This window comes from Megalops cyprinoides, chromosome 20, assembly GCF_013368585.1.
Source record: "Megalops cyprinoides isolate fMegCyp1 chromosome 20, fMegCyp1.pri, whole genome shotgun sequence".
Taxonomy (NCBI): Eukaryota; Metazoa; Chordata; class Actinopteri; order Elopiformes; family Megalopidae; genus Megalops; species Megalops cyprinoides.
Genome location: NC_050602.1, coordinates 11,998,078 through 12,025,068, shown reverse-complemented (window position 1 = coordinate 12,025,068; position 26,991 = coordinate 11,998,078). Strand labels below are relative to the sequence as shown.

The window sequence follows — 26,991 nt, the reverse complement described above, 5'->3', positions numbered from 1 at the left end:
TCTGTGGTCGCACCTGTATGACCTACGCCTTTAATCAGGATAACTTTTAGTTAAGTTACTCATTATAACTTATAACTCAAGTTAATTTCGGAAATGAATAATTATGTTTCCCGTGTTTCACATATCATCAACGTACTGAAATCGTATTATTTATGTATGTATTTATGTCTTCCCTAATGCAGGTTGCCTTACCTGTCGATGTCTTGGCACACAAGCAGACACAGTTTTAGTCCTAGTGTTCAACTCCATATTCTGCTCCGTGCAGTTTATTCCTCTGAAAAGATCGCCCTGTATTGGAACAAATTGAAATGTCCTTATTGATACAATACTCGATCGGTACAATACTGACAAATCTTATAATCTCTGAAACACATTAACCACGTATAAAATTAACACGTCACTTACCGGCCCAAGTGCCACTCTCACGTTGTCCAGCAGTGCCCTGGAGTATGATACGCAGTTCTTCATGTTCACAGAATCCGGACCGGCGTGCGCTCTGACCGGGTTCCCCACGCTTACGTCGCATAGCTGTGAGAAGAGCCCGACCGCGAACAGCCACCTGACGAAACCTGAGCGGGGACGCGAAAAGCAGCGCGTCACATCACATCTCTCTCCACATGCTATCAAGACCTGAACGAGCGCAAGCGCTCAAACGAAAGTTGCAGTCTAACTTAAGTTGCTCAATGTTGCTGTCAAAGACCTATTGCGCAAAGAAAAACAGTGTTTTCTAACAGCAAAAATTTTGTAATATAAAATAACTGCAATTTAAACTTTGTCAGCAACATTCTTTACTCCATTTCTTGTACCTGCTTTAGTTAGAAGAAAGAGAAAAAAATACGTATATTTTCCCATAATATGGTTATTGTGAAAGGTACGATAATACTCACAAAGCTTGACGTTTTGCTGCATCATTGTACCTGTCTGTCACTTTCTTGAGTGCTTTCTGCCTCTGCCGTGATTATATTTATATTATCTACAGGGTGGGGCGTTCCCCTTCAGCAACAGCAACAGCAGCATCGGTGGAAATAAACTGGAAGCATGCCAGATAATATGGCACCCTTGTGTAATTTCCTTTTAAATGTAGCAATAATTGAAAGTTCTGAACAGGAGTGAAACTGGAAATACCGGTCCACACATTTTTCGATTCGCATGGGCTGTGATTTCATGCTCGGCGGTGCAGCGACGCCCGTCGGCCCCGTGTCACAGAGTACCAAAGAAACCCCAAAGCGGTCATTTTCTTTGAAAGAAACTGCGGTTTTACAATAATCACACTCGCGAGGTAAATCCAGGATCGCTGTTCCCCGCAGTCGTGGTGCCGGTGAGCATGTTCATTAAGCATAATTTTGAGCTTTCCCCGTCTGATTAATTAATGTTCAGCCCACTCCTGGCAAAAAGTACACGGTGCGCTTACACATGTGTAAGTGAGTAAATGAATACTTGCACATTTAAGGTATTTAGTGCATGCACTATATGTGTGTTAGAAAATGTGTTAGAAAATGCAAACTACGGATTATGATAATACGTAACGAGCCTTACGAATGAAACAATTTCCTTATATTTTAATATATATATTTTCATGTATCACATATGTAGGTATGTACATAAGTATTTCCATGTGTTTTACCTCGTGTTTTCGGCACTGGCTGTCTGTACATCCAACACATCCAAAAGAATGTGATGTAATTTGTGTCGAGGAATGCGTTATGGAAATATATAAATTCCTATCACCAAGTAACCCCGGCTACTCCAATCGATCATGGGGAATAATGTCAGGTAATATTTCTACAAAACCCAAATTTCATTTCATTTATTTATTCATTTCTTTATTTATTTGTCTTAAACCCTCAAGAAATTGTGTTGGGTTGTGGGAGCTTGAACCACGGATTCACTTATTCTATTCCGCAAAATAAACTGAAGCAGCTCGGTGGTGGGCGGTGCTGTTGATGAGGACGGTGGTGGGCGGTGTTGGCATATTTATTTCTCAAAAAAAAAAGAGAAGAGCGAACTGCAATGTAGTAATTCATATTTAGAATCCCCAATCACACAAGTGTGTGTAATTTAGAACACAGTGAGAATGCTTCCGATGAAAAACTAATCTTTCACAGCAGTAATGAACTCATTAAAAAAAGGGGGGGGGGGGGGGGGGGGGTTGGGCTGGTTTCACTTCTATGGTAATTCTCCCACGCTTCCCCGCTATTCATGCAATTCGAAGTGGTTGAGTGTGGGACCAAAGTGTCGTTAGCCTTCTGCATCGGCCAATGAAATAAATCACTTCGCATCTCTCATTCTAAGTCACTACAAAATCCCAACGCTTACAAAGGAGACTCCAAGACATAGCTATGAAAGAACATTTTATTAATTATTTTACATTTCTGTACATAAAACTTTTTTCTCTGTAATACTCTGAATAGAATAGTGTGAAACTGACAACACATTCACATAAAATGATTCATGTCAGAAAATCAACCTTCACAGAACGCTGAAGACTGATTACACTGAACCCATTACCAAATGGTAGACATTTCCCTACCTGGCAGGAACATACTCTCTCTCATTTAGCACCTTCTGATAAAAGCTCTGCTCCCAGCTCTGAAAACCACCATTGGACTGATCTGAACTTAAAAATACTTTCCAAATTAAATTTTCGAAGGTTAGTTTTTTTTTTTTTTTAGTTCTTACTTACATTTCTATTTCATCAATTTTGCTTGATTGACTCTTTGTTTTATTTATTCTTTACACCAACTCATTTATTAAATTGGCCTTTCTAATTTAGTGGAAAATGTAAGAATGTCACACAGGTACTATGAGGAAGTGCAGCCGGTCACTGCTAAGACAGCCCTGGACGGTATCAATAACTGATACCGATGCTACGTCCGTCGAACCATCAAACCAGACCCGATCGAGCAGTGTTTTACAGTGACCACAGTCTCTGTGCGTAAGGTGCAGGGCTGTCACACGTGGGGCAGTAACACACACTGTGTGTGTGTGTGTGTGGCGCAGCCAGCGCGGTCTGTAAAGTCCTTTTCGTCTTGTTTTCCTCCTCCTGGAAGAATGCCCTCGACGGTGATGGCACGACCGCAGGGAAGCGGGGGAGGGGGGGGCCGAATGGAAGCACGACCCTCTTCCACGACGACCACCTAGACGGGGCGGCAGGGGTGGGGCGGGAAAGGTGAGGCGGGGCGGGGCCTTATTTGGTGATCAGTTTCTCTGTCACGTGCTTCTGCTGGGTCTCTGCGTGCCTGTGAAATTAAAAGGAGACTGTTCACATTGAGGAGGTTCACAGCCTGATTATGGGATGGTATTTCATTTAAGAGAGGCAAGTTAATCTGACACGAAGTGGAAAATATTCCTGGGGGTTCGCGCAGTTGTTTGTGGGAGTAATGGTATTATCTACACATGTAAGGCTACAGAGCAATGTTGTTCTTGAACCCACACGAAATTCAAGAACTAAAAACATCTTAGGTTTAGAATGAGTGAAAAATTATAGAAATACAAAACCCATGCTTCCAGAAGCAAGGAAATATTTGTGAACCAAAAAGAAAATGTTTCCTGAATGTAAAGGGCCATGGTTCTGGACAGTTTGTTGAGGAAGGGTCAGAGACCCCATTTGTTTGGTGCTGAAAGAGAAAACACCCCCACCTGGTCAGGTCCTCGATGTCTACAAGCATGGCGTCCTGCTCCACCTGGAGCTCATCTCTCACCAGCAGCATTTCAACCAGCTCGTCATTGAGACCTGCGACATCCCAACAGCTTGACATTAACGTCACCATGGCACAGCACAGTGTAAAAATTAAACAGCATCAATGGAGATATTCATGTGAAGGATCTGGTAATGGCAAGAAACTCTGGCAATGGTGTAATTCCATGTACCCTCATGTGTCAGGACAAATTTCTTAGATAGACAGTGACAGGGCATAACTGAACATTGCTGTTTACTGAGCATATGATTACAATGGAAAAACATGCATTTTACTGACCTTATGATTGACTGTGATTGTGTTTTATAATGTGACTGTGAGAGTTTGTTTTACTCACTCTCGATCTGTGAGTGTAGGTCATTGACGATGACCTGTAGCTGACCAAGAGTCATGTCCCTTAGATCAATCCGTCTCAAACTCCTCTTCATCAAACACTCACTGATGTGGGGCAAGTGAACCATCTGCACAGGTAGAAAAAAACAACCTTTAACACACACACACACACACGCATACATACCAGTGTATATTTACATGTGTGTACATATACATATATACATACGTGTATGCATTTACATATATACTCAAATTTAGTGAAGGAAAGAGAAGAGGGAAAGGAGAGAAGGTGGAAGAGATTATTAAAAAAGAGCAAGTCAGAGTCGAAGTGTGTGTGTGTATGTGTGTGCGTGTGTGTAAATTCCCTCCATGTCTCCTCAGAGCAGTTCCATGCTCTAATGCATCAGCAATTTCATATTCATCACACTGTCAGTTTGTTCATAAAGAGAAAATGAAAGGGTACATAAAAAAAAAATCCCTATGTGTCCCAGATGGAATATTGCCGTTTTCTGGAAAGCATCCAGTTTACATGCAAGCCAGCGTCTTGATGGCGCATTATGACATCTCTCCAGTAGAGGTCAGGCCTGAGTCATGGCAGTTAACTGTTAGACATATAGGTGTTGTCCAAGTTCCTGAGGAACAGTACATTCAGAACTACAAGTGACAACGCTGAAACATACAGAAGGAATGGCCAACTAGCTCACATGAAGCAAATAAAATCCCTTTTTCCAGACATTGTAAATGACAATATAATATTCACTGTCAGTCACCATTAAGGCTGGGGTTTTACAGAACAACTAGCACACAATCATTTACTGCACTACAGAAAACTGTCCTGCCTCAATTAAAATCCGGTGTCAGACTAATTTTTCCACTTGATCGGATTTGTATGAAGGTGCATGTGTGTTGTTCCTTCTTGAAGACTGCTAGTACTCTTTACAGCTCTCCCTTCTTCTCTCTCTCTCTTTCTTTTTGCTTTTGTCTTTCTTTTTTATGCCAATGTTTATCTTTTTTTGGTTCTGAAATCTGTATTTTGGTGCTTTTTGCACTAGCTTTGCTCTCTCTTGTTAAACAAAGGGAGCTTTTGAGAGTCAGTCTCTTCCTGCCTTCCTTTCTTCCTTTCACCACCTCAGGCATGAGCAAATGCTCAGGTCTCTGGGCAGTGCCCACAGTGGTGCACACAAAGGGCCGGGATGACTCATGGGGCCCCAGGTTTCTCCCTCGCTCAAGGTGAATTTGGCATCACTCATCCTCTTGCTGGCCCTTCCCTAAAACTCCCTCCCCCCCCGTGGACCAGGTGTTTACTTCTGCACTCTGTCTGCAGGGGCGTCTCCCAACACCCATGCTGCGCCCGTCTAACTTTCACTTTCAGATGCTCACCAGTCTGAAAAGGGAGATGTAAGAGACTGTGCCCTGAGCAGAGCCTGCCACAACTTCCTCTTTTACACAGTAGAGGGAGGGCCAGATTATATTACATTACATTACATTCATTTAGCAGACGCTCTTATCCAGAGCAACATCCAGCACAACAGAACATAAGTGTATCTGTTCAAGTTAGATGAGCAACAGTTTCAGACCAGGCTAACAACACTCCCAGACCAGTGAGTGTGAGCGTAACACCATTCAAGCCCTACCACAAGTTAACTTGTGGAACCTGACAAGGCAACGGGAGCCAAGCACACTACATCAGTGTTTCTCAGTCCTACTCCTGGAGGCCCACTGTCCTGCGTATCTTCTGTCTATCCTTGCTGCTTGACTAAATCAGGTGTGCTCAGCTAATCAAAAGTGCCACTGATGAGTTCAGTCAGGTAGGTAGAGCAAGGATTGAGAAACACTGCAATACATCACCATACTACACGTACAATAAACATCAAATCCTAAAGCAGGTGTTTAGGGGGCGGGGATTGAGGTGGAAAGGAGGAGACTGAGGTGGAACCAAGAGTAAAAGGATGAGAACGGGTGAGAGAGCAGGAGAAAGAGGGGTGGGGGGAGAGAAACAGATGGACAGAAATGGAGAGAGACGGAGGACAGATGAAGAATATGAGAGGGGGAAGAGAGGGAGAAATACAACAAGAGAAAGAGGGATAGAGAGGGTTTAGAGACCCTGAATGCTCAGGTGGTTGACACATAAATATGGAGTATTTTATTCCTGGTCACCTGGTGTGAGGTGCAAACAACTGATGCCATATTACATTTCATCACCTGGTTTTCTCTCAGGCTGAGATATGTCTTAAGTTCTCTGATTGCCTGCAGTTACAACACAGTGGCGATTGTATTTTTTGCTCTTCCTGGTCAAAAATGACCACTAACATCAGGCTCACTGTCACTGTGTTGGAGTTAGTGTCACCACCACTTTGTTGCAAATGTCAGACTCATTTATGCAAGCCAGACCTGTGTTATTATTTTAATATAATCATGAATAATCTCTCTACAATTTTGGTTCTGTGTTTTCCAAAAAAAAGATAAACTATGTATTAAACAATGTATTAAAATGCATTTCAGATTATAGCATTTTGTTCATTTGATATGGTTAAGCATTAGTAAGGCATTAAAAAGGTAACTGCTTAACCTTCAGTGGTACCCTTTAGGTACTGTGTATCTTATGGCAATCTTTGTTGGAAATGACAATACTGGAAGAACTAGAATGATTTTTGATAGTGGGATTAAGGCTGTTCTGAATGTAAAAAAATATTAATGCCTCTTAAAACCCATAGTAGAACAGAACAGCAAAGCACACCATGTGCCAACTGCCACAGCATGGATATAACAATATCTTTCAAAGTCAAATGAGAATGATTAAATGGAAAATAAAACCTGAAGTCATGACATGTTTAGTTACTGCTGAAACCCAAAGGGAAACCAGAGGAGAAAGGTCTACTGTCTGAATGTGACTAATTGTGTCAGAAGGACAGTGCTCATATTGTGAAGTTCTGCAGTCAAAGTCTGCCCCCAGCTTCTCCCAGGAGCAGGAAGGGAAGTCTTAAACAGCACTCCTTGTGAAAGGTCCCTCTCACCAGCACAGTCATCAAACCCTCACGAGTCAGGTATGCAGACCCCTGTGTCTCCCGTACAGGGAGGAGAGGTGGGAGGGGCCTCGGAAGTAGATGCAACCAGAACTGTGAATGTTGTCAAAAAGATGTGCCCTTAACATCTGACCTCTCCTTTTAAACTGGTATAAAACTGATGCATCGATGGCAATGTTAACACCTCCATGGCTGCTCAATGTACCTCTGTACTATTTTTGTGGGGAATGCAAAAAACTGACTGATTATAAAAGCTTTGGGCAAACACATTATTTATAACCTTTTGTATTAGAATTTACACTGAACTCCAAAGCGTCTCGGGATCTTTAAGGAAGGTGGACTCTGAGCTCGGGCCACTGACCAGGTCGGCCACGGGCGACTTCTTGCGGATCTGCCTCTCCACCTCCACCTGCATCCGGGCCATGGGCTTGACCATCGCCAGCGCCAGCTTGGCCTCCGCCTGCAGCTTCCTCTGTCGGCTCAGGAAGTCCGAGTCGTCCAGGGGCTCCGAGTCGTCCTCGGTCATGTCCCGGTCCGAGCAAGACGAGCTCTGCTTGCTCTGCGCGGGGCACCCGGCGGAAAGACGGAACAGGCAGGCACACAGCAGCGAAAAGGGAAGAGGAAAGAGGTTAATCGTTGCGGGAGGGAACAGTAGTGCTCAGTTCTCTCTCATCTTCTCCGTTACCCTCGTGTCATTATCGGTTATCACTTCCGGACGGCGTGTCCGGCTGACGTCTGTAGCCCTTACCAGGGGGGACAGGGGCGTGTCCAGGCTGGTCTCTGTCCTGCTGTCGTCCGCGTCGCTCTCCTTGTCACTGCTGCTGTCGTTGACGAAACAGATCTGCAGGTTCATTCCGTTCGGGAGCCTGGGGACAGACAGAGGGACAGGGAGATGAGAGGGAGTCAGAGAGCCAGAGGGAGAGAGATAGATAGACAGAGGGAGAGAGAGAGAGAGAATGTGACGTGGAATGAGATAAGAGAAGGGAGATAAAAGGTGTAAAACATGAGAAAAGAGGAGAGGAGAGTGACAGAGGGGTCATCACTGCCAATGCAGATGAAAAGAGATCATTTAGAGAGGCGGGGTATAAAAGAACATTTTAAAAAAAGAAGTGCTCACTCGAGTGTTGCCCGTTGCACTGGCAATTTATAAATGCAATACGCAATGTACAAAATGTGCTCATTACAATGAGAGTGCATACGGATGGGGGGTAAATCAGTCTACTTCTCATGAAATATGTATGTAATTAACGAGTCCCAATCCCAACAAGTAACATTCTGAACCATTTCATTCACTTCAAATGGGCCATCTCCATACACTAATAACCTGTCTTTAGACTAAGAGCTTCAAAAACATAATTGACATAATTATAAAATATTATTATGTTATTTGTTTAATGATCCTTATCGAGAACAACTTGGATGGTGTGTTTTACATGTGATCCACATATAAAATGGGGGGGGGGGGGGTCCTGACACTGTTGCTCATTTAACTTGAATGAATACACCGATGCACATATTGTGCTCGAAGTTGCTCTGGATAGAAGAGTCTGCTAAATGAATGTGTAATGTTATGTAATGAGAGCCTTATCCAGGATTACAGTAGTAGTGCTGTACCTGGAATGTTTACTTGTGGTTGAAAACAATGGAGGTTAATTTAAGATGACGTGATTGCAATTGTTTCATGACCAGCAGCCTCTTTGTCTGAGTTATTTCAGTATAAAATCGCGTGGAATTTCCACTCATAAACTGCGGTGGTCAGGGGTAGCGTCTGATGTGGCCACCCTCTGTCCTGAATTGAAGAGACCGCTTCCACTTGCAGGAGTCCTAGTTCCCCTTTCCGGGAGCGTGGACCACAGGCCCCAGCGGGAGGGCCCCTGTTTAGAGGAACCGTCCCCGTTTCTCCAAAGGCCGGTTCACTGCGCTGCTCTTTCTCCCAAGTGCACAGGCCTGTTATCTCTGAGCTCTTTTAGGAAAGAACCCCGGATTAGAGTCCAGAGAGGGTGAGGCTCTGGACTGCTATTACTGTAAGCCCTGCTCTCTCTCCTCTGGCTCCCTTACCTCACTCTCCCTCTCCTACCCCCCCACCCAACTCTCTCTTCCTCTCTACCTAGCTGTCTTTCTCCCTCTCTCTTCCACTCTTTTTCACTCCCCCCAACTCTCTCTTCCTCTCTACCTAGCTGTCTTTCTCCCTCTCTCTTCCTCTCTTTTTCACTCCCCCCTCCCCTTCCCATTGGAGTTTTTCTAACTTTATTCATTTCGTACTCTTCCCCGCACAACAGTAACGCATGGTTGCTTTAAGAAATAACAACAGAAATACCCTGACCATTCTGAGTCCCGTGAGGAAATTTGACACTGTGTAAACTCATTGCCAGAGGTGAATTCCTGCAGTATGGCAGTTTAGAGGAAATGAGCGATGTCCAAACAGGCCACTGTGAGAATACAAACCTCCTGCACTGTAATACATCCCCTGCCTCTCTGAGGTCTCTGCCATACTCGCAGACCCGGTGCTAAGGGGGTGTTTAGGGGTGCCTTGCACCCCCAGACAGACCCCAGTGGACCCCCAGTTGTGTCCTTATATCCCGATGTCTACATTTCGTTTTTTTTAAGATACGACTTTTTGTGCCCCCCTCTGGATTGCAATTGCACCCCTCTGTATTTTGTGCTGGGCCTGCTCGTAATCATTTCTCAGAGCGCTTAAGACATTTAAAACCACCAGCACAGAGCGTTTAGACACATCCAGGAATACAGCTTTCACATTCCCAGTGAAGTGAGTTTGAGGGTTTACCTTAAAATCTCTGATTATAATCTTGCAGCCCCATATGCTTGGAATCACATTTCCAATCAGTGCATATTTTTGATAGAAATCAATGCTCTCCATCCAAACAAATGCTTTCAGAGAGATATGATTGATAGTGTTAGAGTATTTAGACCTTTGTTTAAGGCAGGAATTTTTAATTCTGCACATTTTTCTCAGTTCAGTAACAATACAAATCAAATGTTTTGAATACTAGACATATTACACTTTCATAACAAGATGTACAAACTGACATATTGGATTTCTAAAATAAAATAACAGTATATGTAAATATTGGCCACACTCCCAGTGTGTTAACATGTATATGTGAGTACATCGGGTATTTAAAATAGGACATCAAACAATTTAAAACAGGATATGAACTCTGCACAACAGTACAAATGTGAGAGGAGAGATCCACAGCCAACAAAGTTCTAATGTCAGCCCCATTCGCAACAGAAAGTATGTAACTGCCTTATTGTGATCACTGCCCTTTATTGTAAACACTGTGACTGCCACAACCCTGTTCCTCGAAAACTACGAGAGAGAAACGAACGAAAGTAAAACCAAGAGAGAGCCCGGGACTCCAGGAACTGGGGAACGTTCACCGACAGCCTCACCGACCAGGTGTAGCTTTAAGTTGTTGCGCCCCCTATTGGACACGTGCCCTTCAGTGCTCCAACAATAAGCCGCGGTTTATTGCAGCATGGCTACAACTCAGCTGAACAGGTCTGGAGACTTCAGTATGAACAACACAGCCCGCGTTTATGTGGAAATGAGCGCATGTACGTACACACTCACACACACATAGACTGACCGTGAGGACACATTAGGCTTGGTGTTCTTGCCGCAGTTAGTGTAGAGATCCGGGTCTTCATCGAAGAAACTGCCCAGCGCCAGCTTCTGGCGGATGCACTCTCTCTCGTTCTTCTGGGCCTGTGGGGAGGAAAGGAGAAGTGGATCGGTGCATGGGCATAAGAAACGGTGTCAGCAATGTGGCAATAACAGAGGGGCGGTAGGGGAGCACATTGTCAGTGTAAAGTCACAGGCTCATAACAGAGCCAGTATGGAGACTAGGTATAGCCACGATGCATGGAGTCAGTACAGAAATACTTTTTTCTGATTTACAATTCCTATAAGCTATGACCTGATTGATAGTCATAAATTTACCAGCAACCACATCCATAAACATAGCAGAAGCAGCTTGTATGATCTTCTCCCATTTCTTAAGCTAAAAATGGTTTGCATCCTGCTGTTACTATGCTTTCTGCACTCTGGAGAAAAAAACCTCTTGATAGCAAATGTCCTATTACCATGCAGATAGGCAGGAGACAGATTTATCTCCACTAGATGGTGCCATTGTGTCCTCACCCAGCACTAACAGGGGCACCTCCCTCCCGATGAAAGGATTTTACCTTGATTTCTCTTGTTTCAAAACAAAAACAAAAAGAACACAAAAACTCTGGATTTATTTCTGGGTTCCAGAAGGTGAGACAAGCCTGTTCTCAGAGCTACACCGCCATAATCCCTGCCCACAGACGGTTCGCACGGTGCATTTCGCTCTGCTGATTTCTGCTGCCGGAGCCAGCGGAGGGGGGCACCGCGGGAACAGACGCTTGGCACACGGAGGGGACACGGCGCCGAGCGATGCTGTCCTCGGTGCCAAGAACGCACACTGCCTCAGTCACATGCTCTGCACCGTGTGAGGACCGCCGAGGCACCTAACCTGCGCACACACCGATCTCTCTTAGCGCTCTGGCTTTCTCTCGAACACACACCAGTCTCTCTAAACATTCTATTTCTTGCTCACACAAACATGCCAGTTTCTCTTAGTGTGCTGTCTCTCTTTCTTTCCCTCTCTCGCACACACACCAAGCTCTCCTGGCATTCTATCTCACTCTCTCTCATACACACACTGATCTCTCTTGGCATTCTAACGCTCTCTCAAACACACACACCAGTCTCTCTTAGCATTCTATCTATCTCACTCTCTCTCATACACACACCAATCTCTCTCTCTCTCTCTCTCACACACACACACACACACAGACAACCACAAACACATACACCAATCTCTCTCTTGCTCTCTCTCTCTCACACACACACACACACACATTCACACACACACACACACACACACACATGCACACGCCAATCTCTCTTAGTGTTCTATCTCTCTCGTCACACACACATACACACCAATCTCTTTTAGCTTAATATTTCTCTCGCGCACATACACACTAGTTTTCTCTGGCATTCCATCTCTTCCTCACACATACACACCAAACCCTTTGTGCATTCTGTTTCTCTCTCATCAATATAATGTACAGCAGACTCTTAGTGTTCTCTCTCTCTCCATTACACGTGCATACTCATACATAGTCTTTTAGCGTTCTATTTCTGTCTCTCACACATACACTCTGAACTCTTTTGGTGTTCTGTCTCTCTCACACACTCACGTAGGAGGGATGGAGAGCGAGAGCAGAGGGGGCAGATGGAGACAAGAGGGAGCAGGAGTGGGATGGGGGGAAGGAGAGAGTGAGGGAGAGAGGCCTGAAAACTGAGAATATGCTGCAGAGCTGTGAAGTGCTGTGGTGTTTTTCTCGAATGGTAAGAAGCCCTGCGCTAAAGCCTGGCTCTGACAGACAGCTCTTTTCTCTCTGACTCCCTTTCCTCTCCTTTGTCTCTCCAGCAGAACAGTCTCTCCTTGGAGACAAAGAGGCCCTTTCAGCGACGCTGTGGACTGGTTACCATCGGTGACATCGCATCGGGGCCCTGCGTGCCTTGTCTGATACAAGCACGAGTTAGCACTGAGCGAAAGGAGCGGAGGAGGAGAGGAGAGACGGTGGAAGAGACAGCAAAAATGGAGTGAAGCAGTAAAAGAGAGAAGAGGAGAGAGAAAAGAGTGTGTGTGTGTGTGTGTTTGGTATATGTGTGTGCCTTTGTGTGAATGTGTGTGTCGGAATGTGTATGTGTGTGTGTCTCTGTCAGTATGTGTCTGTGTGTGTGTGTGTGTGTGTGTGTGTGTGTCATTATGTGTCTGTGTTTCTGTGTGTGTGTATATATGTCTCAGTATGTGTCTCAGTGTGTCTCTGTGTGTGTATATGTCTCCGTCACTATGTGTCTCTGTGTCTGTGTGTGTGTTTACATCTCTGTCAGTATGTGTGTGTGTGTGTGATTATGTGTCTGTGTTTCTGTGTGTGTGTATATATGTCTCAGTATGTGTCTCAGTGTGTCTCTGTGCGTGTATATGTCTCCGTCAGTACATGTCTCAGTGTGTGTGTGTGTCATTATGTGTCTGTGTGTCTGTGTGTGTTTACGTCTCTGTCAGTGTGTGTCTGTGTGTGTATGTGTGTGTGTCGTTGAGAGAGTGTGCATGCAGCAACACTCTCTGTCCAGGAGGAGGAGGGCAGGTAACATGGATGTTAGGGGTGCAGTGCAAAATCTACCAGAGGAGATGTGAGGCTCACTGCTGCTCAGCTGCTATGACTGTGCGCATATGAACGGTGGAGCACAAACTACTACCACGGACCTCTTCTTGAAGAGGATCCTATGCACCCAGCTGTGGGCCATGCACACGTTTCCGAGATACATCCATATTTGTGGCATCGGCTATCAAAAATATTCCCTTTCCATCTTTTCATTCTTTTCATTCTCAGCTCGGCGCAGGAATCAAACCTGCGTCACTGTGACGCCTACGCTCCCACTCAGACAGCGTGAGAGCTTTGCGCGTACATCTGTTAAGTTTCCCCGCCTGCCCTCTGCATTTAATTATAACTCCTCTCTGAGAGATGCCATCTCCTTTCAGCCAAATCGGAACTCCACATACTGAGTCATCCCGTCCGTCAGCTCTGAAAGGGCTGCCACTCATTGCAGAAACCCCTCCGGGAGGGGGAACACAGACAGGAGGATGTAGAGGGTCTGACCGAGATCAAACAGATGCTAGAATAAAGACCTGTAAGATCCTGTGGGGCATGTGTATTGACTCAATCAAAATTAATTAAATTAATTTCATATAGTCAATTAAAAGACTACGTGAAAGAAATCTACAATGTATCTTCCCCTGTTCATCGCTCACCTAGGAAAATGTGAATGGAAGTAGGAGTGAGACCCATTACAAACACCATTTCCCATGTCTGTTCCAGTTCCTATAGCACTGGAGGCGATGAATCAAAGAGCTCCAGCCCTGAGCTATCAACAATTCAGTGTAAAAATGCGGTAGAACACACAACTGTTCTTTTCAGTCTTTGACTTAGATCCCTGCCTGCACTGAACTGAACCGAGGTGAAGTAGCTCCTCTGTAGGGGTCCCACTCTGTAGTTTGGTCAGCTCTGTAGTCAGCAGTCAGTCTGTGATGGGGGTGAAGGAGACGGGGGATGAAAGCACAGGTAAAGCATGACGGGGTGGAGGAAATTAAATAGATAAAGGCGAATCGCTGCGAATCGTCCAAGATCGCTGTCAGTTTCCCAAAGAGAACCCCGCTGCCTCTTATTTGCTCTGTGCGGCAAATAAGCAAGGACACACGCACACACACACACACACAAACACATACAGGAACACACACACACACACACACACAGTAAAACAAGGCTCCACTTTATCTCCCATAGTCTATAAGCGTCTCTGAAGTACAGGATACTCCCCAGCTCCCCACTCATATACAGGAGCTACAGGTGTACTGCTCTACTGACAGAAAACATTACATCCCAGCAGAGAGACAGGAGGGAGGGAGAGGGAGAGGGAGAGAGAGAGAGAGGGAGGAGGGAGAACAGGAAGGAAGCGACTATTATGGAGTCTGACTTCATACTGCAGGTGAAATCATCACTGACTCAACGCACAGACGAGTGGGAGGAGGATGATGAAGAAGCACTGCAACCTGGGTCAAAATCATGGCTTTAAATGCAAAGCACACACGCACATATCTACGCGCAAGGGAGACCGTGCTGCCGTCAAACACTGCGTCACCGCTGATCAAGAATAGCCGTTGTTCTTCCTTCTCTCTTCCCACTTAAAAAACACCGCACAAGCGGTGCCTAGGAGCTGCCAAAAATATAGCAGAATGACTTCACCAAAACTCTCTGCCAATGGAAAGAAGAACTCTTTCTTTCCAGCATCCTTGGAGATACAGAGGTCTTAAATCTAAGCCAGGCGGAATGTCACAGGTCTACCTGATCTGAGAAAACATCTCGCACCGGGATGCTGGGATGTGGTTCAGCTCAAGGGGTCAAGATGTCAATAGACAGGAAGAAGCCACCGACGCACACAGCTGTATTTTTACTTACACAGTTGAGGTACACTACAAATCTTAGGTGTACCACTAAGTATAGACTGACAAATAAAGAGACAGGCAGGCAAGAAGATAAACAGACTGAGTGACTGGGTCACTGAGGACAGGGCAGCAAGTCTCTCTGCTGAATTTTAGCAGGGAAGACGTCCTGCCACGTCCTTATAAGCATGGACACTGTGAGGTCGTCAAAGCAAGCCCTACATATATGGAGACTGTGAGGTCATTACAGCATGCCCGACACACTCTTTGACACTGTGAGGTCCTCACAGCATGCCATACACACATTAAGACACTGCATTGTACCACCTGTAGATATGAGCTAGCAGTCCTCCAATCCAGAAGTAGTTTCTAGTTCTCTAACCACAGCACCAAACTGTTCCATAGAAGCTGTCTCATATTAGCTCTCCATCGTTCCTCTTAGAAATACAGGCAATGCAGTAGATTTTGACACTCCTGTGTCTGAGCAATGTAACTAGAAAGAGCACTCTGAGTTGGGCAGGGAACACCCAGCACAGACAGGGCATATTCCGGTTAGCTCTGGTTTGCAGGTTGTCGATAGTGAAAGGACCACATAAATCTCTGACCTCCCTCCCTCCCCACCCCCAGGGCGTTTGCTCAGCTACTGCTTTCTCCCGGGAGAGGGGAGCAGGACACAGACAGCACTTCCATGCTTCTCAATGAGAGGAAAAATAGTCTACTACTTTTAAATAATTAAGGCCGGGGTAATTACTTGAGCACGGATGTCCGTCTATGAGAGAAAGTGAGAGAGTCAGAGGAGAAAAGGAGAAAAGGCCGGCAGAGCATGGCAGAGGAGAGGTTGTTAGCTGTGTCTCTCTCTCTCTTGCCCTGGTCTGCAGAGTTGGCAGGTGTGTAACGGGACACATTACTGGCTACCTGTTGGTCAGACTGTCTCTCCTGCACTGGCACCTGGGTCAACCAGTATTTAACGATAAACGAACAATGACACCATAATAATGAACAGAGACCATGATGAAGATGTTTCTGTAATATTGATGACAATAGTGACCCCACCCCAAAGAAGCGGGGGGGGGGGTAAGTCGGACAAGAGGGGAAGAGAAGATCCGCCTACATCCCGCCTGCTGTGGATGGGAGCAGACAGAGATGCTGCTGATTGACATGTTGGAGGACCAATCCAGAGGCCCCCCAGAGGGGTACTGTTCTCAGATCTGAGACCCACATTTTAGCAAGAGGTCCGCTTTCTCTCCATCTCTGCCTCTAAGAGCTCTCTAATGCCTCCATCCCAATGGTGCATTCTGTCTCTCTCCGTCTCTTTCTCTCTGCATCATTTTCTCGCTAAACACCTCCCTCCCCCTTTTTCTTCCTTTTTCTTTTCTTTTCCTGCCTACCCCCCCTTTTCCTGCATTTTGTTCTTTCCGAGGCACTCAGTTCCAAGTTGTCAATAGCAAAACTCTCCTCAGCCCTAAAAACTAAGAGAAATAACTTTGCCTATGTGTTTGTTGGTCTGAAACATCATTTGCATCCTTCACACAAGATACCTGATGCACAGGGAATATCATACCTGTCTCCTTCTGTAACCCTAAAGGCAAACTACAGAGATCCATTTGCCTAATAATAGCTGCAGCTCCAGAATCTAAACCCCCCCAAAGGCAGCCCCGCTTCCCCACAGCACAGAAACGGAAAGCGAGGTGGGTCTCTCCCCCCGAATTCTTTCAGTTCTCGTCATTAGCATGCCCGTCACTCTCCCGCAGCACCGCCGCACACGCACTGCGATGCAGCGCTGTCATGAGACCACAAGGTTTGCCGTTACATATCGGTGTGATGCCAGCAGCGTAGCAATGAGGGGCGGGAGCAGACGTCATTACACAAAGGCTCCTCTCTCCCTCTCTGTCTCGCTCTCTCTCTCTGTGAAATTTTAAAGGTGTTTTTTTTCTCACAATCAGGCGCCTCTCCCACTGAGCAGTGAAGCCCCCCTCAGTCCTTGCTCACCACCCCCCCCCCCCAGACGCCCCCCGATGAGGCTCTGGTGGTGCGCTCTCTGAGTGTGTCAGAGGAGCACATTATTCCCAAATGTCAAGCGCACTCTTAGCAACCGCACCGGACGTCTCCAAGGCAAAACAGGCTGGCGGTGGCCAGGCAGATCAAGGGGAAGGACAAGTGCACACGGTCCCACATCCCGTCTCCAGCAAACACACACACACACACACACACACACACACACACACACACACACCTCCACCTTAAACAGGAACACACATGCATACATAAATACAAACACACAAATACAGAAATACACACATGCATGCAAATAACCACACACAAACACACACATGCAGACACACACCCCATCTCACCCTTAAATACTAACACACATACACATGCATACATTGATGCATCAACATAGACATACACAAAAATATATACATACATACAGAGAACCACAAAAAACACACAAACACACACACACCATCTCCACCTTAAATACAAATACACACATGCATATATCAATACACAAACACAAGCATACACAAATACACAGACCGACAAATACACACACAGACACACACGAACACATCCCATCTCAGTCACATCAGTTAACCCACATGCACACCGGAACACAAACACATTCACATGCACTTTCATCCGACCTCCACGTTACATAAAACACACACACATACATATATGTATATAAACACACAGAACCCGTACATACAAACCCAAGCAGACACACACACAAATGGGTGCACGTACACAGACAAACACAGACAGCAGAGAGTGATTAGATAGCCCTGCGGTTGGTCTGTGAGGGTCCGGTCTTACCTGGTAAATCCACTTCTCCTTGTGAACCATGTTTCAGTGCGGTCCAGGGACAGCCTACCCTGTGCTGTGCTATGCTGTGCTGTGCTGAGCTGTGCTTTGCTGCGCTCTGCTGCGCTCTGCTGAGCGGTTCGAATGCAAAGGACTACCGCGTCCGCCAACAGCGGGAGAGGTACCAGTAAGCGTGCAAGCGAGGGAGCGCGGAGAGAGAGAGACCGTTCGCCGATTTAAACAGAGCCTGTGTCGGGGCACCTGCCGCTACCAGTGCTGTCTGCGTCCGTGACCGTCACCGTGTCACTGTCACCGCCACTACTGCTGCTGAAACGGCTTCTCCGACCTGCCTGAGCAGCGATGTCTCTCTCTCCCTCTCTCGCTTTTTCCCTTCTGCTCCCCTCTCGCTCTGCCTCGCGTTTTATACCTCTCTGTGCTGGAGGGGAGCAGCACTCCTCCTGGGGGCCCCGGAAAGAGAGCGAGGGCGGCAAGCGGAGAGAGAGAGAGAGGGAGAGGGAGAGAGAGAGAGAGAAAGGGAGGGAGGGGGGATGACAGAGAGCCAGGGAAAGACGGATCATGTCTTGGTTCCGGTAAAAGATGGGGGGGGGGGGGGGGGGGGGGGGTGCTGAAGGAGAGGGGGGGCCGGTCATCACAGACACAACCAGCCAATCATGAGAGAATGACCGAGTGAGCGAGAGAATGCAGAGCGAGGGGGTGGCGGCGTCCCCACGGCTAACAGACAGGGAGCGCGGAAATGGAAATACGGGGTGGGCGAGCGATTTGGGGGGAGGCGGGGAGGGGGGGGTCCTCAAAACAAAACCCGTACCGTCATCTAATGGAGTCACTATCTCGCTATCTCCCACGCCACAGGAAGGACCAAAAAGGACAGAATCAAAACAAATGAAACAAACGAAAGCGTGCACACCCACCCGGGCTGGTAGTGCTGCAGGTGAGGTACCGTATTATGCCGCTGCCAGCTGTGAAGCGTGGGATCTGTTGCCAATGTGTGAAGTGGACTTCAGAGGTCGTGATCCGGAAGTTTACTCTACATTATTGAGACTGAGGCCGATTCGCTTAACTCTTAGTTAACAATCTCGGAGGTATTAAGCTATTTCATTATATTTATGACCTAATAAGAACAGTCATATTGTAATATTAATATAGATCTCTAAAGAGCTCACTGTTATGCAGTGTTAATAAATAAAACACATTTGTGCTAGTTGAGTCGAATATTAATGGCTAAGAAATCAGCCTCACCTAGCATGGCCGATGCATGGATGTTCTAGACCATAGCAGTCTGATGGGTGAAATCCAGGCACAGGCAGTGTGCTTTTAGCCATTTCGTTAAACCTCTTTCGGACAGCAAGAAGACAAGAGACAAACTGACAGAGGTGTTTCTCTTGAAAAGTGCAATGTTGATGAAAGGGGAGGGTAATTTTGAGCACATGACATTCGGCCACAGTTTCATCCCTTGTAACCCTCGGACAGCTCTCAGACACGTTATTGATCTAGGCTCCACCTTTTTACATTTTTCTGATTATTTCCACCAGCGGTTTTCATGAATTAGAAACGGATCGAAGCTTTTCCTGAGGCTGAGGGTCCAGCTGGGGTCTGTGATCATTTGCATCATGTAATGGACCACTTTAGTGTGTGTGTGTGTGTGTGTGTGTGCGCAAGGATCAAACCACACAGGGCAAAACAGTGACACACACACACACACACACACACACACTCTCTCTCTCTCTCATACACAGATTTCATTCAAGTCTGTTCATCTGTTGAAAAAAGTTATGTTTCAGCGGATGAATGATTAAATTTGGCACCTTATTTTATTCAGTGTCATTAATCACCACTCCTTGTCTAAGATCCAGAGGGATGGTTGCCATGGAGATGCACAGAGCATCGATTTACGTCTCACATGGGGGTGTGGCAAAGAAAGTACTGCCATGGTAACTAACAGGATTGACAGGACTTCATCTGCCCATATAGTTGCCTAAAAAGTAGATGGTTTCTAAATGCATTCCCTGTTTTTTTTTCTGAATTACAGTATGACCCTCTGTTCCAATCCATCCCTAAATTCCAGTCTGTCCTTGTGCTACTATCTGTCTCTGTGCTCTCTAAATTAGCTCTTATGCAGAAAGGTCAGCTGTTCAGCTTGAGCGGATGTCTCCTCACAGGAAGGGAGCCCGCTTCCCACTGCTACATCTGCTGCGGCCCAAACCGTCATCCATTTTGTATGAAGACTTCAAACAGCCTGGCCGCAGCTCGTCTGCTTGCATCAAATCTAAATATTTTACCACCTTTTAAAAGCCTTTTCCGGTTTCTGCACAGAGCATGCACTGAGTCTGCAAGGTGATGTCAATGCAAACGGCAGCTATTTGTCTTTCAGCAGAAACCTGCAGCCTGAATTATGCAACTCTCCTTCTCCATTGTAGCAATTGATTTTTTTGTAACCATGTGTAAGATTAGTTGTATAGTTACTTGCCAACTCTGTAGGTCCGGGTGGCACTTAGCTTCTACCAGAAGGAAAGGAGCTTTTCCATCTCCAAACACACCACCCTGTAAGGAGTTTAATTCGTTCTGTGGAAGATTACACCATTAATTCTCACTCTTATCTAAAGAGGCCGGTCCTAATTCCCGAGCTGTGCCTAAGACCTCACAGCTAATGGCTAGCGGGCCCCACATCAGCATCTACAGTGCATTAGCCTCTGCTACCACATCACTGTTTGCTGATCAATTTCCATCTATCGCCTCCCTGCTCTTTAATCAATACTTCTTCTGTTTGGCAGCATTCTCCATCAGGGGGGAGGGGAATGCTCAGCAGAAAAAAACATGTCCAGCCTCCTCTAACATTTATTAATTATCATGGATCCAGTTCTGAAGAAAAAGAAAGACATAATCTGAGAAAAAAAAATGGCCAGTGAGCCAAACTGATGGTATGATCTGAATAAGCCATTCACGCAGATGTGTCCAGAGTCCTGAAAAGCATTTATCTTAAGTGCTCTGGAGTTCTGAGGGTCAACGGTCATTCTGTGGTCAGGACATTCTGTGGTCAGGACATTCTGTGGCGCCTGCCATAGAGACAAACAGTATCTGAACTGCACTTCAACACAGTTGCACACCTCACTGTGTCTGATCACTACAGTGTCATATCTGAAGACACACCTCTGTCCCAGATATAGACCTCACTGTGTCTGAACACTGTCCTACAACAGCAGGTCCTAGTCATTTAAACATTCACACAGACACACACACACACACACACACACACAGCCTCTCTGACTTGTGCTGATTGCATGGCTCTAGGCGGTATTTCTACTACAGACGAAAACAACAAATTAGCATTAGGGACAATTCAGTGAAAGTTCAAGCAGTTTTCCCACAACACATGAGAGACTCTCTCATGTGGCTCTTCCCTAAACCTTCTGACGTTAGATTCACATGTGATTTCAAAGGGAAAACAGTCACAGTCCTGCCAAATGAGTAAATGATTCATATGTTGGAAAAGCTGCACTTTGTAAACATTACAACAGCGCTATCTGCTGGACAGCTATTGAATCCTCCAATTTGCACTTAAATTTTTTTTAGTCAAATCCTCACAATATAAAGCCAAGAGACAAAGGCCAGAGTACAGTTTTCATAATGTTTCATTTTGAAGGTTCACAGTTTTAATCACTCACATTCATTACTACCCTCATAAGACAATGAGGCAATCAACATTTAGGCAGACAACACCCAGAAAATCAATATGTAGAGTTAACCATTAGCAGATAAGCTGTCAATGTCTCACTCGCCTCCTCCAGCTCTGTAAGCAAAGACTGAACACTTTCCTAATTAATATTGTTGAAAACATCTATCTGCAGCAGGCCCATGCTCTCAGCCTATCACCTGACCCCTCTCCCATGATAAACACACTCAAAGGGCATTGTGGGTCAATTGCATCGACCTTAGCAGGGCTTTAAACCTTTGGTTTGCATCACTAGGCCAGTGAACCGATGAATTAAAAGTGGAACAGCTGTTCCTAAACAGGAGGCTTTGGAACAGTGCAGCGGCACTTTTCTACACAGGAGCATACCGAAGGCCTCCATCTATTTCTCCAGCACTTAATCTCTGCTTTTGGCCTGAAGAGAAACACTAGACCACCTGACACAGCCAGTGGGGGGATTATGATATGACATAATTCTCCAGGATCGCAAAAATGAGCACAACTGCAAACAGCACAGACACATTTTCATTCACTGAACAAATTCATTCACAAGTAATGTAGCCTGTCCAAATAAACAAATACTAATGGTCACTGTAGTAACAGTGATATCAATAGAACATTTATCAAAATGACCAGAACAGCAATACTCATCATAATCATAATAACTAGTACCCAGCCCTCCGGCATTTCTACAACCATGGCCTCTCCCAACCTGAAACATACGCCACTTTAGTGTGAACCACACCCATCCTCACTCTGCATCACCCCCACTCCCACCCCAAACCACACCTGCTCCAAAACCAAACAACACCTACTCCAACCCCAAACCACCCCCCACCCCCACCACAAACCATACCCACTCCAACCCCAAACCACACCTACTTCAAACCCAAACCACACCCACTCCGACTCCAAACTACACTGAACCCCATTAGTCAAGTGGTATAAATTCCTGTTCAGGAGTTTTTTTTAACCCCCATGCAAGTGCCACATGCCTCCAGAGAACACTCACTGAGGTGGAGCTGGTTCTTCGCAGGTTTTGGTTCTGACCACGTCCCCCCTCCCTCTCCCTGGGCAGCTCGGCCAGGTGCTTCTCCAGAGCGGTCCAGTCGATGGCGGGCACCTGGAGGTGCTCGTACGTGAGGGTCCTGCAGCCTGACCCCCTGTCACAGCGAGGGTACCCCAGTGCCCCTGCTGTCCCCGTCCCGCCCGCCAGCCGCTGCCCTGCCCTCGGGATGGCGGAGAGCGGCTGACGGTTCGGGACGAAGATGAGGTTCCCGTTCTGCTTCAGCTCCTCCGGGACGGCGGCGGCCGTGGTGGCCAGGGGCCCGTGGAGCGAGGGCGGGGGGCTCGGGACGTCCCGGAACTCCTCCGCCAGGCTTCGGCTGTTCACCGGTTCGCATCCGGCCCCCTCCCACCCCTCCAGCACCTTCCTCTTGTAGTCCTGGTAGTCCTCGTCGTCCTCGCAGTCGTCTAGGGTGACCAGGTGCATGCTGGGAGAGGACGGCGTCACCATGCTGGAACTGGTGTCCGAGCAGGACCGGCTCGAAGCGTCACTCCCCAGATCCATTCCATCATCTCCATAGTCCTATGGGTGGGGTAAGCAGAGGACGGATATAGGATATCTACACATAAAAATACAAAGCTAAAAGTCCACACATCTGAAACAACCATCCATAAAAAACATGAAGCTGACTATAATACAGCAGCTGTTAATTCCCAAGGAATCTTGTGCAGCAGTTCTAGATTTAAAATATTACCAAGGATTTACAGTTGGTTTGTAGACGCCTATATCGTCGTCTGCAAGACTGAACTGGCAATGACCTACATATTCCGTGTGGAAAGGGAACACTGCATCACGAGTCCCAGTTCCTCACTGACGGACCGCGTCTCCGCCCGGCCGCTGGAAAAAAAAAACTGCTGCAGCATGAGGTGCCAGATTTTACTGCGCCACACCTATGGACGCGCTCTCACTTCTGCTGTCTGTTTCACATTTCACATGCCTTCGCTTTCCCCAGCTGAAAGGTGTGATCACTTTCAGTGAGAGTGCAGCCGTTGTTCATGTGTTTGGTTAGATTTTGTTTTGCTCCTGAAATATGATCCTTCAGAGGAGGACACGTCAGGAATTGTCATCTAGTGTCAGATATCCCCTTGAAAGCCTAAACCAGCGCGCCGCCGGCTCTCTTTCTCACCCAGGGCGTACTCAGCACGACGAACGGTACAGTCACTGTACCATAAGATTACAACATAAACCGGCTAACACAGCTGGCAACTAAACACATCAGTCACATCAAGATAAAGTCAGTGCGCAGGCGCAAGATGTATTTGGCACTTTCTTGCACTGCTACTTTCGCTCCAATTCGCGAGCCCTCCTACAGAGATCTGTGTAGTCATTTAATTATTAAAATGTTGGTTCTTACCGAAATACTCATCCAAACAGCGGATCCTTTCAGTGTTTCTGGGAATGAAAGCCGTTTATTTGTTATGTAAAAACAGTGTGACCATTACGTGATCGGGGAATATTAAAAGATTAAACAATAAGTAGGACATCGCCAAAGTAGTCATCCCGTGTCTCCGCACACAACAGCACACAGACAGCATCCCCTGGGAAAACTGTGGGAATCCGTTTTAAATCGCCTACAGCGCATTTGCTTGGCTCTTAAAAGGGCAACGACTCACTGGGATAGAGGGAGAATTGTTCAAGGCATTTTATCTGCGTCTATGCCTGTACCGAAATACTGCAAGCACTCACTTATAAATTCTGCCTTCGGCGGCTTAGCATTTAATTTCAGTCAAAGACTGTGTTTGTTTACCGTGCTCTGGAAAGACCTCAGGTTCTGGACTGAGAGTGTGGAGGGACCAGGACTGGTTTATTTTTTAAGTATCCGCGTTCCGTTTCCCCATTGATATTTGCGTTTTACCTTATAATATAATTTTGTTAATAATATCACTATGTAATATTTTGCGCATCTATGACTTTTGTTTTAAATAACTGAGCGCAAACAAATAACTTCACCATGTTTGTTCCCCCACCCTTCTCATAGCATTCCCCCAGATTGTAGAATTCGTAAATTTTCTCCTTCTTGTGCCTAATCAAAGGAATTAACCGGTGTGCAAATTGCTTGAAGCGAAAAAAAAAACGCATCTAGTGAGCATGTAATGCATAGTCATTGTTTGCATACACAAATGATGTAACGGTCCAAAGAAGTCAACCGTGAAACCTAACACCCTCAATATTCACCTGGCAACACAGCAGCCACATCCCTGTTATTATTATTATTATTGTTGTTGTTGTTATTATTATTATTATTGTTATTATTATTATTATTATTATTATTATTATTATTATTATTCCTGATCAGCTTAGCTCTGACAAAGCCGGAAAACGAAGCTCAAGCAGCTGAAGCATCACACAGAAGGCTAATGCCTCTCTAATCATATGTTATCCAAGTACATCCACTGCACAGGATAATATAATATCTACAATATGTCAAAATAAAGCACGACGTGGTCTAATACTTACAGTCATCTCTTCAAATAAGATCTTCTCCCCTATTGAGACATTTTTTTTTCATAAAAAAACAACTATAAAACGCAAATTAATACATAAACTGAAAAGGTGATTGGATCCTCGTCCAGATGTTGCCTAGGTTTGGAAGAGAAAGGCGGCTAGTTGTGGCGAATATCCGTGGCAATCTTCATCGCGCTCATGATACCACCCCTTGAAAGGTCCAGGGTTTAAAAAAATTTAAAGAAATCCCGAAAGCATTTCCCTTCCCAGTGTCCAGATTTCCGCTATTCTTCCCAGGCGCAGACGTAAACACAGACGCTCAGTGGTATTTTTTTTTATAACCGCCCTCGGAAGCCAATCCCCTTGTCACAGACCGCGGTGACTTCCTTGCTTTCCACCCTCACACGCACAGAGCTCAACCCCTTCGCGCTGCACTCGGCGTGCCCTCCCAAAATCGCTCACAGTCAAGAGGGGTGCGCGACAATCTCTCTTTCGCAGAAAAGAAGCTATTGGCTTTTGCACTCACTGGCCTGAAGAGAGAAAAAGAACGAAACAGAGGTAAAAGGAGCGCACCAATTCCACATGTGCGTTAACTATGTTCGGCAATTCAAAATAGCCCTGAGTACTACAAATAAACCAAATACGTATTTTACTTTACGTTTTATTAATTACCGTTGTCCGAAAATTGGTAACTGTGTCATATATTTACCGGATTTGTATTCATAAATTAATATTTAAAAACAAAAGTAAGCTTTATCATAATAAAGAATCCCAGGCTGAGGTCACCACGTTTCTTTATCGTTCCGTTTTCAATCGTATGTAATCGGGATCGCGAACTGGCAGTTTGGAACATGACAGATATTAGAGTCGAAGTACAAATTCTGCCAGTTTTGCACCTTACAAAATACTACACGTACTATAGATTTCTACACGATTTAGCAAATTTTCTGTATGACTATATATTCAGGAGTCCTCGACAATGTTTTTGTCAGGAATTCATTATGGGAAAGCTATGCAGCCTGGATCGGTAATACATTAACGCTCCTCTGATGCGAATACATTATTGAATTCACGATCCCACTTTGTACCTAGCCACTTAACGGAAGGATAATGCGTTAACTTCTTCACTCTTCCTTGCCAGCTTCTGCATTAAAGCATTAATGCTATGAAAGCAGCAAGACAATTTGACAATAACGCATTAACTCCATAATGGAAGCAGGTCACTCCAGCATCGGAGCTATAGATACATAACAGCAGAGGGCTGTTTTGATACCACTTTAGTACCCTTCATTTAACCTATATTGCCTATATATGATGTAACGCTGAAGGAATAATGATATGTAGGCTTTGTGGATCTCGGGAAAGTAGCATCTGTTAACGACATAAAAAATGGCTTGTGTTGTATTGCTTTAGGAAGGAGTCCCTCTCCCCAAGCACCCTGCACAAACACAACCACACACACACACACTGAGGAAGGAAACCATTATTGCCATTTCCCATCTGAGTCAGGGACTTTGCAGTGCTTGATGGGAACTGTTTACAAGTTTTTTTCTCTGAAAGGAAATGCAGTTGCATCCAGTGGTCTCTTTTCAGTACAAAATCCATGAAACCTCTTTCACTATATCACAGTCACTTCTGGGTGAGGTCTTGTGTGACACGAAAGGAACTCCACAGGGGCGTGTCTGTGTTGCTGCGGCCCCCTCGGATGAAGCCATCACTCACCCGGGCGCTTGGCGGTTCCCTCAGCGGGAGTAACGTGGCGGTGTGTCATCCTGTCATCCATCAGGCCAGCAGATGGCGACGGAGGCAGAGACCCAACGGCACAGAGAAGTGCCTGGTTCCGGTGTAATTC

The 26,991-nt window shown here is 45.8% G+C and overlaps 1 protein-coding gene across 2 annotated transcripts; it reads right to left on the bottom strand.

Annotated features, from left to right (window-relative positions):
• Positions 1 to 2,396: 2,396 nt before the first annotated feature.
• On the bottom strand, positions 2,397 to 25,214 carry LOC118795483 (schwannomin-interacting protein 1-like). 2 transcript variants are annotated; one of them, XM_036553978.1, is made up of 8 exons: positions 25,152 to 25,214; positions 22,641 to 23,216; positions 10,666 to 10,784; positions 7,803 to 7,920; positions 7,416 to 7,613; positions 4,036 to 4,159; positions 3,640 to 3,733; positions 2,397 to 3,239 (listed from the first exon to the last, which is right to left on the bottom strand). In XM_036553978.1, the coding sequence occupies exons 1-8, from the start codon at positions 25,155 to 25,157 to the stop codon at positions 3,188 to 3,190; spliced, it is 1,287 nt and encodes a 428-aa protein (XP_036409871.1). In that variant the 5' UTR covers positions 25,158 to 25,214; the 3' UTR covers positions 2,397 to 3,187. The 2 variants fall into 2 exon arrangements, with proteins under 2 accessions (XP_036409871.1, XP_036409873.1); XM_036553980.1 differs by lacking the exons at positions 22,641 to 23,216; positions 25,152 to 25,214 and adding an exon at positions 17,935 to 18,229.
• Between the last annotated feature and the right edge of the window lie 1,777 nt (positions 25,215 to 26,991).